Raw genomic sequence first — 13246 nt, forward strand, 5'->3', positions numbered from 1 at the left:
GTTCAGTTTTACGTAGTAGAACGCCTTTTTAAGCAGTTTGTTTGCAGGTTAACATTTACATTTCTTTATTGACGCTTTTGTGGTAAAAGAAAACTTTTTTATTTACATTATTCAAGTTAAACAAAAAGTTATTTTTTTTGTCCATTTGTAAGTTGAAGTAGAAAGGGAACTATTAAAATTAAACAGTTTTAAAAGGATTCTAAGATTTTTTTATTAGGGATGATCTTTAAAATTCTTTAAATTGCACCTTATACACATTTTTTAGCCTGAATTTTTTTGGTGTTGACAAGAGTAGTCTAGTATTTCAAGGCATGGAAGCGTGACTGCCAGAATTGTTTTTTTATGCTAGTACGTATTGTTTAACAATAGCTGTTTTGGGAAGCTTGTGGACAATATTGCATGAAAGATATTTTTTTTACTTTAGTTTATTGCGTGCTAAAGGATTAAGTTCTTATGAATTATAAGTTTCTCCAATTATATGTTATTACTGGTATGTGCACCTGTAAGTTAATTTTTGTTGTCATAAGTACCTAAAAAACATATACCACTCGCTGCAAGTATTTTATAACCTTGTTTTTAAAACTAACAAAAACTCAAGGTGTATCACCCCGTTTCCCAGCTTGTTTGTAAACCTCTAAGGGTTTAAAAAGAACAAAAAAAAAAGTATAAAGTGAAAGTAACTATCAAGTTACCGTAAGTTATTGATTTAAATATTGTTTCTATTGAGTACGGTATTATTTTCTTTTGTGCTTGTTAAAAAATAATTAGTTCTATCGAGTTTAACACGTATATTTTTTTTATGCCAAGAATGACAATTGTCGTTGTAGCTTCACCTATTAATTGCAACAGTGCGTAAACTCTGTTCATATAGGACACTGAGATTAGGATAAAAAGCGGTATACCGCGATTATAGCTGGAGATATCGATAAAGCCACGGTGTGTCTGTCCCTTCGAACAGTTACTGCGAGGTTGCTATGGCTAGTAAATAGTGGGCGTAGATAGCAGACGCTTGTAGCGTTGATCGGAAGCATACTTAGTAAATTTATAACGCTTAAGTTTAGCTTTTCATTGCCACTACTTATTTATCACACTTAAAAGCGGCCCCACGGAGTTACCGCGTTCGTGGAGATTGTGTCTTTGTGTGATAAAAAGTAAGTATATATTTCTTCTCCAAGTTGAAAATTATCCCCATTGGTGGTATCGGTCAGCAAGCACGACTAAACAGCGATAGTGGAGCGGGGTGATACCGATGGAGAGTAAACCGTATAGGGGGCTCATTATTGAGAAAGTGTATTGAAAAATTGGGTACGGATGGCAACGCTTGTACAACCAAAGGAAAGCTACCAAAAATAAATAAAATAGATAATTATTTGACCGAAGCTATTAAGTTAGAACAGAACAAAGAACAAGGGACAATACAAGGCCTTAAAGAAAAAAAACAAAACATAAGCTCTACTGTAGCCGACCAAGTGGATACATACACATAGGTTAGAAGTAAAAAGTAAACGAGTGGTCTAAATATAAGGGTCAGAATGCTTAGAAGATAGGAGGGCCTAAGACCGAGTATTACAGAAGGATCGCTGTGATCTAAGGATGGCTACGCAGCATCCTGCGCATAGAAGGTTAGTGCTGGCTCTTAAAAAGCAAGCTCTCTCAAGGCGAGGTGCTTTAAGCGGAGCACTATAGCGACTCCGGTTACCTTTCTGACAATTCACAAAATCTATAAGAGATACTTTTTAAACCAAGAAGATAGCTGAGTTGTCTGCATTTGCAATTCTTCAGGCGGCAGTGAGAAATATTTACTAATTTATATAATTTTGTAGTTGTGTGGTGACCCAATATCATAGCAACTTCAAATATGGCAATGTTTTGTAATTCAAGGATGTACTCAACTTTAGCGGGCATAATGAGAAAGACGCATCTGTGAAAAAAGTGAAGTGTTTTAAATAACAGATCGAGTAAAGGCCCACACTGTCTTTCTCGTTTTAGCGAGATTGGCATACGTCCCTTGTTTGTGTTGACTGGTGAATAGTTAAAAAAAGCGATATCCAGCACATCTAAACTACTAGACTTGTCCATTCCCGAACGGCGCAAGCCTTAAAAAAATTCTTTGGTTTTCAATCCGGGTTGTTCCACGCTGTCTGCTTGCGATTGAAGTCTTTATATAGGGCAGCCAAGGGGCTGTTTTTTATAAGAGCATCAAGAAATGAAGAAGCTACAACTTAGAACACAATTTCTTAATTAGCTAAGCATTAGAAACACAGATATATGGGCAACTTTGAGCTTAAAACTAATCTTTTATTATTCATATTCTTTTTATATCAATCACGTTTTCAAAAGTAGGAGCTTAAAAGACTTCCACGTGATTCATCGGTCGTTAGAATACCCGTTGTATTGCACTCAACAGTGTAACGTTATATAATAGAATGAGATTTCAAATAAAGTTGCCGTATACTTTCAAACATAAAGTACTGGTTCTTTCAGGTCTTACAGGAGTAGGAAAAAGTAATTTCTTTAAATTATATGGAAATTTTTTTAATTTTTACCTTAAGCAAGACATTCAGTAATACTTTCGGATTTGCTCAATGGAGAGGTTATTTCGGCTGATTCTAAGCAGGTTTGGAGGCTATGAAAGCTGCAGTTTGCTAAAATTTTATAATTAAGTTTAAAAGATTTATCATGGTTTAAGAGTCTCCACAGGAAAAGAGAACTATGAGTTTTATAGTAAAGTTCGTCATCACTTACTAGATTGCAAAGATTTCGTAGAAAACTTTTCAGCTGGAGAGTTTAGCTTGAAAGGAAATCTTATTATTCAAGTACCTTTTATGTCTTTATTGTTTATCAGTTTTCTATTTTTATTTTTTTACCTGAGGATATTATAAGTAGAGGAAAAGTACCTCTGGTCGTGGGTGGTACTCTCTTTTATATACGTACTCTTATTGACGGAGTCATGGGTACTTAGTTTTATACCTTTTTTTTAAAGCTTTTTGTCAGATAATTTACTTTAAGGACCACCTTCTAACCACCAAGTTAAAGAAACTATTAAATGTAGACTTGCTGAGAAAACTTGGGAAGAAGCGTAAAAGCTGGCGTTTTATTATAACTTTATAGTATATTTGTAAATCTAATTTAACAGTTGTTTTACTGTCTGTAATCTTCAGTTCTTTGGAATTAAGAGAGGTAGATCCAATTTACACCTCAACCATCAATCGTAACGACTGGCTCCGATTAATAAGAGGTCTGGAAATTTATGAAACCACTGGGAAAACGCCAACACAACATAAGCATGGTTTTTTATATTATGGTTTATGTGAGATTTTCTTTTTTTTCAGTTCTTGTTTAATACTTTCTACGGATATTTTATTATTATCTTGTTTATTATTTTTATTGTTATGTACAAATAATTAAGTTATATCCAATATACTCTACTATATAGAAAGGTTTAAAAGGGACGACTTTGATTTTCGTTGTGTTTTTCTTGGCTGGGAGGATCGCTTAAGTTATTACCGTTTTCTGGACCGTCGCTGCCAGTCTATGCTTATGGAGGGCTTTTTAAAGGAGGTGCTGGACTTATACTTGAAATATGACTGTAAGAATTTCACGTGACCTAAAGACATTTGCGTTTCTCATCGCTTCTATTGGGCGAAGGCAGCGACATTCTCGAACAGCCCCGCTTTCGCCGACTGCAACCTCCTCTTGCCCGCAACGTCGCTTATATTTTAGGCTTCAAGCAGGCGTTGAATTTCATTGAGTCTTCCTTAATCGATAAGAATTTGTTATTTGAGCGTTTCGGCGATGTCACTTCTTTGCTAGAAACTGTGAGACAGCCGTATTATAGTGCCTCTGCAGAGGAGCCTCTTTTTTTCGTTCGCTAGAATATTTTTACTTGCGTGTATTTATTCCACATATTATTCGAACTTATAGAGCTGTTACTTGCCCTCAGATTTCCATCGTAAAAATTTTATAATTTTTTTGAATGAATTTTGTGCTAAAATGAGGTTTTTATAACTTTTTAATTATTTAGCGGTTTTAAATAAAAAAAAATTTGTAGGCAGTTTTCATCATCTCAGCTTAAGTGGCTTCGAAGCAATCCCGATTTTTTGTGGGTCTCGTCTTCGTTCTATGACAAAAAGCAAACTGATCCAGAAGCAATAGACACTATTTACAAATATTTCCACGCCGATCAAGTTTTTCAGCAGGAAATGTACATAATTCTCTTTTTAGTTATTTGGGTTTTTGTTAATGTTGCTGGATTTGCTAGCTTATTATATAGCAATTACTTACTGCTTTTTTTTATTTGTTTATTTCAATTTCCGCTTCTAATTTATTACAATTTTTGCAATTTATTTAAGGAGGGTACGTTTTTATTACTATTTTTCTTAAACAAGGTTAAGCAGTCTTCGGCCAAACGGCATTTCTGGTCCGAAGTGCCCGAAGACGTATAAGACCGATAACATTCTCTTTAGCACGGAAACGAGTATTAACGAGTTTCTGTTGTCACTTAGAAATTACTTTTATAAACATTACCAAAATTTAATTCTTTAAAAGCCATTTTTTCAGGATTATATAAAATTTAAAGCTTTTTTTTATGAGTGACTATAAACAAGTTATGTGATGAGTACAATCTTACAGTTTGGTGCATTACAGGGGCGTTGGTACACAGTCAAATAAATTTGTAGATTTTGTAGTTTACGTAAGTGTCACATCCAAGGGGAAGACACAATGCAAGTATAGGAAGCAGCTCCTTACTGAGAGTTAACTTGCTTGTCTTGCATAGCCGAGAGCATGAAACATTGCTAATAATTTTAGTTAAGTAGTCTAAGTGACCTTCCCACGAGCAATAGTTCCTCCATAATTCTTAGTCTGCGAGTGACCGAGGAATTCGCTATTATATAGCCATGTTTTCTTCTACTTGAAATTGATGAGACCTCGCATTAGCTGTGAGCAAGTTTTTGAAGAGGTCTAAGCGTGACTGCATATTTTATATAACCAACGGGCTTAAATTGCAATGTCATCAACGTGCTGCACAAAGGGAAACATAGTTGACTTTGGACATTCAGAAGTGAGGATAAAAAAAAGCTAAGGGGTAGCCTTATGGGGCTCCCGTTTAAAGGGAGCACGGATCGGAGGTTTAAGTTTTTATAATTTTCTATCTTTCAAACAGGTTCAACTTATTGTACGGCACAATAAAATATCTCAATCTGCCGTTTTATTAATTAATTTTTTGTGCTATACGTTATCAAAAACTCCTTTAACATCAAGAGTACAAGAATTGGATTTATTGAAGACTTGACTTTTTAGTAACGTTTTTACAAAAGTCTCAAGGCCTGTTGAGCGGTGTAATAACCTACTCGCAAGTCGAACTGTACTTAAGGAATTAGGAGCTCTACCCTGAATTTCTACAAATAATTGCTTTTGCGGTTTTCTCAAGCCCCCGGGGCGCGGTAATCTTCCCAATTTGACAATGGTGTATGCGGTAATAAGAGATATTTGCATCAAGTTAGTTATACCATCTGGATCGCTTACTTAGAGGAAAGTGTACTTATCTCAATAATTTCATCCAATGAAGTAAGCGCTAGCGCATTATCTAGCGTCTGTTCTTAGTGTATGAAATAATAGTTAATAAGGAATTGGACACCTAGGTATTCCACAAATAGAATAGTCCAGTGTAACGAAGAGAATAAGGCGTTACTTTCGTAACAAAATATGAGTTTAGAATGTTTTCTTCAACCCCGCTGTAAATTTCTATACTAAGTTGTCGGAGGCTTTGAAATTTTTAAGCTTGTTTCCTTGTTTTGTTGTAAAAAATAGAATTTTTATTTCTTTATATATTCATAAAAAATACTAATTTTTTTGAATGGAAGACTCGGACTTCCTCCCTAATAAAAATGGTTTGGGACGCTTTTGGACCCTCCTTTCTTTTACACGTCATTTTTTGAATCACTGTACTACGAAGCATATGATTTTAAAATGTACATAGTTAGGAGACTTTTTCCTCTAAACGTGCCAGATTTTGTACTCTAAGGGCTTTTGTTCTGAGTTTGTGAAGACCACTCTCCATATTTAATAAAGAAGAGATTTTGTCGACAAAACCTTTCTTGCGGGACTGGTCCCGTGTCCTTTCAAAAATTCAGTGCTCAATCGTAAACATTGTGGTACTCGGAGACTTCACAGTTCCCCTCCTTGAATGTCTTCTTGATATACTTTAGCCCCAGTTTTCATGCCTTTTTGACAAAAACGAATGTGTGCGGCCTCCAGCCTAATAACGCCAACCAAACCATCACAGATGCCGGATGATGGACTCGTTGAACAACAGGAACCCTTTTCGGCAGCTTCAGAACTGCTATGAGCTCTATTCAATCATTTTGATTGTTAAAATGTTCCTGCTTAGTAAAAATTTTCTCCTCTATGAAAGAATTTCTCGATGCTTGCTCTTTCTTGCCGTACTTTCTTAACATATACAAAGATGTCCTTTTTTTCCTGCAATAAGCATGTATTTTGGGGTCTTCCAAATATTCCTTGAAAATTTTTTCTGTTATGAGGAATTACGACAACAAGATCCTTTTTATTCACCCCTTTGTTATTTTACAACCTAAGAATTGTTGACACCTTTGCAATCAACAAAGACAGAATATTAATTGACATACCTCCTTAGTTTTCAACGGTTATTTTCTAAGACCAAGTATGACTTGATTATTATGTAGACTTTGCTAATATTATCTGGGATCTTAATTTCTTTTTTTTTTGGGCACTTGCATAATACGGCCGGTCTTCGTAAGAGACCTTATGCCGCTAATCTGGGTTTCCCTCTTATGCAGGGGTTAGGGCACGAGTGCCCACCAGTGTACGATGTCCCGAAGGACTGGGAAAACTGGAGATATCCGACCCGGACCTCCCACCATATGGTCCAGTGCTGGTGAAAAACCGCCCAAGACCACTAGGAGACACTGCCAGCCAAACCTTCCTGACTACGGAGCTTCTACTCGAGGGGGCGGCCCCTCAGATCTTAAATTGTTAAAATTTTAAGCATATATAACAACTGCCCAATTTGTTAGACATGTGGGCTGTAAGATATAGTTAATACACAGAAAGGTAGAATTTAATTTTGCTCTAGGAGTAGTGGTATACCTTTCTGAGAAGCAAAAAATGTTTTTAATAATAGTTATAACTAACAGTTTTTATTATGAGATATTGTCCCCAGTAAAAAGATCCATTCTAGTCCTTTTGGTCCTAATTATCATAGATTTAATGGAAGCATTATTCTATATTACTTAGCCCTCAATGATAAAGCGTACTACTTTTGGATACTAACGGATATATTCTACACGATGTAATTTTTAATTTTAACGCGATACTTTACAAACTGCTCTAAGTTTATTATTAGTAACTATTCACAGCAAGTGGCGACATAGGTCTACTATGTCTAGTAGTAGAAATTAGATTCATAGGATTTATGTGTTAAGACAATACTACATTGTCTTGATAGCAAGGCAGATCAATTTCTACACGCCCTTCCATATAGGACATATGGCTTAGAAACGAAGTTATTATAAGTGCTAAGTATATGGGGAACAAATGTATAAAAACTTGAGTAGACTGCAAAAGCCAGTGTGTTAACTGAGCGGGCTATTCGTTGCCTTGCATGCACAACATCATTGGTTGTTATAAAAAGTTGTCAACCACCACGTGATAAAGTAGTTAAGGAAATCATTAAATTAAGTCCTTATACGCCTTCTTACGTTATTATATGATTCTATTTTAACTTTCATTGAATTTTAAATTCAAAAAATAATCACTATTTTTATTTCTTAAAATTTAGTAAAACATAGAGTTTTTCTTGGGAGATGAAGATCTCGAACTCGAAAGCGTTGAACCTTTTAATCTGTCAGGTCTTCCGCTTTTTCGCGTGGTGGTGGCAGCGAATTCTTGCTCAGCTTCTTTTACCACGTAGCTTTTGGGGAGTTCTGCTTTTTTGGGCTATACATGTTAATGTAATGAAGATTCTTAATTTATTTCAACTATATACACAACAAAGATTCCGTCATGGTATTTTACACCTTTCTTAAGAATAACGGTTATGTAAAACTGCTTTTATTCATTTGCTATCAAATAACTAATTTGAAATTTTCTTAACTTATTATTTACATGTAGATAAGCTACCCAGAGAATCTGTATTCACTAACATGAAAAAAATGTGGGAAGGTATCAGTTTCTTGTGGTTATAATCTGCGTTTGCAACATATTTTAGAGATTCAACTATAAAAATACATCTATTCTATAAATCAGTAATTTTGTTAGCTATAATAAACTAAAAGAGGTTAAAAGGTTAGTTGGCGTTCAAATGTATTTTTAAAAGTATTTATGCTAAATATTCATATTATAACTCCACATGAAAAGTTCAAAAAAAGACTCTTGAAGAAGCTATAAAAGTAAATCAGGAAAGGAGGGCTTTGCAAGTTTCCAAAGAAAAAGAACGCTGTAGGATGCTTGAACTTGAAGGAGTTATGAGTCCCGTAGAGTAACTTGGTATATTTAACTTAGTTATATGATACCACAACGATAATTTTAACTAGGCAGCCTGCTGAAGACGTTAAAATAATATTAGATCGTTCCGGCCTTCACGAAAATCAGGAACGGTTGAGAAAGGAGAAGGAAAAATATACATCTTCTGAAAAGAGAATACGAGAAGAACAAATAGAAAAAGTAAAAAAGTATTATGTTTATGAGCTTTGACTTTTTATTTAAATATAAACAAAGAGATTAGAAGCCGATAAGAAGAAAATTACTCGAAGAGATCAACTCCTCTTGTTAATTAAAGAAGTTTTAAACTTGAATTCGCCACTTGAAGCAGAGGCACTCAAGTTTGAAGATCTTAACACTAAGTTTATGGTAAGCGCTTGTTAACTATTAGTTATTAGAGTTTAATAAACTTTTTTTAGGTTCTAAGTGCTTGTAGTATTCGCTTTGATAGGATCATTCACAACTTTGATTTGAATAGAATCAAGGACGTTAAAGAACTTTGCGACTTTTTTGACCAGCCAGATCACGTTTTTGTTCATCCGCTATTCCCAGATATAGATCTCAGTAATTTACCAAAGAATTTATTTATTGAAAATTATGAAATGAAAGATTATCGTAAAAAGCAAGTTATATAAGCGTTATCAGGCAGTCTCGACGATTAAAGGCGCGTTATTACTGCTCGTGTTTAATTCGTTTCTGCTGAGCATGGCGTGTTACCGCCTGGTGAACATATCCACTCTAAAAAAGAATAAAAAGTAAATTAGGTTTTATAATGAAAATCAATTGTCTTTTTTGCTATCACACAATTCATCCCCTTACTGTGAAGTAACTAGATTGTAGACGTTTAAGATTTAAAAATTAAAAAGTTTTTTATATAGCAACGATTGATACTTATAGCTTTTTAAGGGAGCCCACATAAAGTAGGTAGTAATATTTATATGTATTTCCGGTGAAGAATAAAAACGTTATAATTCATATTTTAAAAGCCTTTGAAAGCAAAAATTTTAAAACATTTTTTCCTCATAACTTGTAGCTACTTTTTAGGTCGGTTTTAATCATATCTACTACCCAACTGCTGTTATTTATTCTTTAACTTCCTTGCTATAGCCTTGGAGAGTTCTAAAAAAAAAGAACACCATATTTAAGCTATAACATAAAGTTCAGTACGTATCTGTTAGGGATGGAAAAACAAATTATTATTGGTAAACTAACATCTCGTTATTTAAAAATTAAAATTTAAAGCAATGTGTATATAAATATGAATTTTTTTTAAAAAAAGTTTTTATTGGCTGCTTGGATATTGCCAATACTCAACTTTATAATTGCTGAAAGAAGGCAAGTATTTAATCTTGAGTGCACTATAATTATGTTGGGGGTCGAACCTAAGCATATTAAATTATTTTCATTTATTACCAAGTACTTTAACCTTGTTAGGTTTATACCTTTCTGTGAGTTAATGGTTTTTATGCCTTTGTTTTTTAATATTTTTTAAGTTAAATACCTATCTGACTTCTGATTATTAAGTTCTTTTGCTTACAATTACAGTGGGTCGCTTGTGACTTTGGTATTTGTTGATTAGTTCTATAATTCGTTAGTTAATTTTAATTAATAAAGTTTTAGCACATCCCGTCTTTCATTGGTGTCCTTCTATCTCGTCGCTAAACGTTAAATTCACCATGATAGTTATTGTACATAATTAGTTCCTTACTGTGGTAGACGGCATTTGGGTTTATTAATAGTATTAGAAATCTATGAGAATTATAATAAGGTACTAAAACTTTTATTTGTCGAGTCTAGTTACTTAAGGCCACCTCCCCGGTGATGGTGTTTAGCTGTAATCCGCCACGAAACGAGTCATTAACACTTATCGGGTAGAAAAGTATTAGTGGGCATCTTTGCTTTTAAATCGGCATCCTTAAGGAGTAGGCTACAACCCTCGTCAGCGAGAAATAAATCATTCTTCAAGGCTTCTACACCGATCCACCAATAGTAGGCATTGCAACTGCCCTGCGTTACCCCTTCGAAAAGCACGATTCTCTACAAACCGCCAAACTTTTAGGCAATGCACTAAGTAACCACTGCCCTTTTTTACAGCACAAGAACTGTATTTCATTCCATGACACGTCAGTTATGAAGGGGATCCCCTAAAGATAACGCATTCAGAAGCCTTGTTAGTTGCTCCTCAAACTTCTAACTGCGGTCAGGAGAGTATGTGCTTTTGTGGAGGTACAAAAGCATCTCAAATACTGTTTTCCGACATCGGCACGTCAACGACCCGTGGAACACAAAACAAGTGACTTCTACTATATTTTTTGCGGTGAGGAAGAGATAGACGTTTAGTCTGAAAACAACAATAACAGCAACGACTTATTGCTTCGTAGCAATAGAGCAAGGTACTGGAACCACTGGCAGCTTCCTTTAAACCCTCTTTTATTTGATAAGTAACCTGGCACCCTCAAGTAATTCTTATTCCAACTGCGTTTAGAGAGACTTAAAAGAGCTGTCAAGAGAAAAGGTGCCATCGTCGCACTGTTAATTGAGACATATCCGCATGACTCGTGCTTTCCAATAACAAGAACCGCCCCAGGGGCCGTGCTATTACGGTGTGGGAAAACTCAAAGTACCCCCGCTCTTTCAAACCTAGTTGGTCAAGAGGCGATGGAGACCCCCCTCAGCTTGACACATTCGAAGCAAACGGTATAATCTAAAAACCTGCCCAAAATCCGATAACACAGCTGATTAGCTGTATTACTACGAGACTAATCTGCTATTGTAAAAATTTTAACGGTAAAAATTTTTCGGCACTGAAGAGCTCTCGAGGATACACATGGTGTAAACCAAACGACCAGTTTGCTCGATAAAGTCGTGTTCTTGTGTACACACTTGCTGTCAGCGATGGAGGCGCCTAATTAGCTTCCAGCTGCCCATCTTGAGTTTGGTGAACGCAAACTATACCAAAGACCTTACATGGTCTTTTGAAGATTAAATTTTTCAGCAACTCTCTATTCTAAGCTCTTTGTTTTATCAACTACTGCCCTAAAATAAATAAGGTGGTGACCATTAAACTGTTAATAACGCTGCCACCGCAATGAATCGTAAACTTACGCTGATCGTCAACCATCCTAATTGCGAGTGGCGCTGGATAATACGCCTAGCTGCTGCTATGCAATACCAACGACAGACTGCAGTAAATTATCAGCGTGGAAACCATAAAAAAGAGCTGGTTTTTTGCTCTTCAAAACAACTCTTTGAGCTACAATGAATAACAGATCAGATTGAGGCATGGCCCATGTCCCAGTTATCTTACTAAAAGATGTCAAAGTTGTACTGCGCCGATTAAAGAAGGTTTTGGGCGCATGTTTTAAAGTTTGAGCTATCATATAATAGTTAGGCCCAGCTACTACTATACACAGCAGCTCTTGCGTTTCTAGTAATGGATTACTTGTGGTTCCAACTCAAAGAGAGTCACGCGAGCCATTTTCCTCGGATCTGGCACCAAGGTCTTTTGAGTACGTCCTCAGCATTAAGTGTTCCCACGCGCATTCTAAACTTTGGCCTCATGTCATGCATGCGCTGTTACTTACTATTATGCGGGGGCTTCTACTTTGGCCATTACCACGCTTTTACGTACACGACATTTCACGCAGACCACAGCTATTTACGCGTCAGTCAAAGAGCCCCAAATACGTAGCACCTGCTAGCTGGTGAAACAATAAGGGAGGGTGGTTAACGTAAAGAAGCTGCGCACTCCTGTCCTTCATTCGAGAAAGCGGAAATTCCAAAAAATATGGGGGAAGGTGAGGGTGGCGAGACAAGCGTTTTACGCTCTATTGTGCGTGGTAAAAGATGAAAAGGAAAGCAATTTGAATTTTATTAAATTCGAAGCAAACTAAAACATCGCTCGTCTATACAGCGGTTACGTGCTCTATATATAGTATATCTTCGACAAAAATCTCGATAAACCTGAGCCCCATTCATTCTGAATTTTTCAGTCAATGCGGTTAACCGAATTCCTTTTTTGTTAAAAAACAAGAGCTGGTGTTTATACTTGTGCTTTATTATTTGGTAAAGCAAATAATTAAAATATTTGTTGATGTCCTAGAATTAACAATATGTATAGCCCATCTGGCTTATGCTGCTTGGATATTCGAAGCACAACGACCTTGAAACCGAACAACTTAAAGAACTTTTAGACGCCGATTTTGGAAATGTACCGTGACACTTCGAATTACCCTTGAGGCGAGGGAAATTTCATATACCTATAACGGGAAGCAATATTTCCGCGATGCGTTATTAAGACCTTTATATAGTTATTAAAGATATAAAGAAACTTAATTTAAGGAAGTCTACTCTCGAGAATACCTAGCTAAACGGCCGTTCTTGCATTAATTATTTTTTTCATTTCAATACACTGTTAAAACAAGTCTATCTCTGCTAAAACTACTAGAGATTATGTAAACTAAAACGAATGCAGCTTCTAGATAGGTATTAAAAATAATCAGAAGCGACGTTGGTAAATTTAAAAAATAAAAAATGGCTAGAGAAAAAGTTCAAATTGTTATAATTTTTTGCACTCTAAAATATTTACTTGACTATTAAGCCATAGGAAACATTTAAAATATTAGCTTACGCCCAAAGGTAGCCTATACCGTTAGCCGACAATACAGCGATTTTTATTGACGCCAGGAATACCCTTGGCTTGAATCTTTGTCCACCATTATGTATT

At 35.6% G+C, this 13246-nt stretch overlaps 2 protein-coding genes across 2 annotated transcripts; both read left to right on the plus strand.

Moving 5' to 3' along the window:
- Positions 1 to 2441: 2441 nt before the first annotated feature.
- Positions 2442 to 7018, plus strand: LOC135120092 (tRNA dimethylallyltransferase-like). Its single transcript, XM_064044436.1, has 12 exons — positions 2442 to 2505; positions 2553 to 2617; positions 2690 to 2816; positions 2873 to 2954; positions 3010 to 3079; positions 3162 to 3289; positions 3437 to 3589; positions 3649 to 3866; positions 3925 to 3998; positions 4052 to 4204; positions 4389 to 4477; positions 6819 to 7018. Exons 2-12 carry the CDS (start codon positions 2586 to 2588, stop codon positions 7016 to 7018), a joined length of 1326 nt encoding a protein of 441 aa, XP_063900506.1. The 5' UTR covers positions 2442 to 2505; positions 2553 to 2585.
- LOC135120094 (uncharacterized) lies at positions 6968 to 9155 on the plus strand. Its single transcript, XM_064044437.1, has 8 exons — positions 6968 to 7013; positions 7830 to 7889; positions 7952 to 8046; positions 8152 to 8202; positions 8398 to 8518; positions 8574 to 8703; positions 8758 to 8889; positions 8940 to 9155. The coding sequence occupies exons 3-8, from the start codon at positions 7995 to 7997 to the stop codon at positions 9153 to 9155; spliced, it is 702 nt and encodes a 233-aa protein (XP_063900507.1). The 5' UTR covers positions 6968 to 7013; positions 7830 to 7889; positions 7952 to 7994.
- The last annotated feature ends 4091 nt before the right edge of the window (positions 9156 to 13246 follow it).

Source organism: Zophobas morio, unplaced genomic scaffold (assembly GCF_036711695.1).
Source record: "Zophobas morio isolate AGI-343-1 ecotype UQ-CSIRO unplaced genomic scaffold, CSIRO_AGI_Zmor_V1 ptg000336l, whole genome shotgun sequence".
NCBI classification, from domain to species: Eukaryota; Metazoa; Arthropoda; class Insecta; order Coleoptera; family Tenebrionidae; genus Zophobas; species Zophobas morio.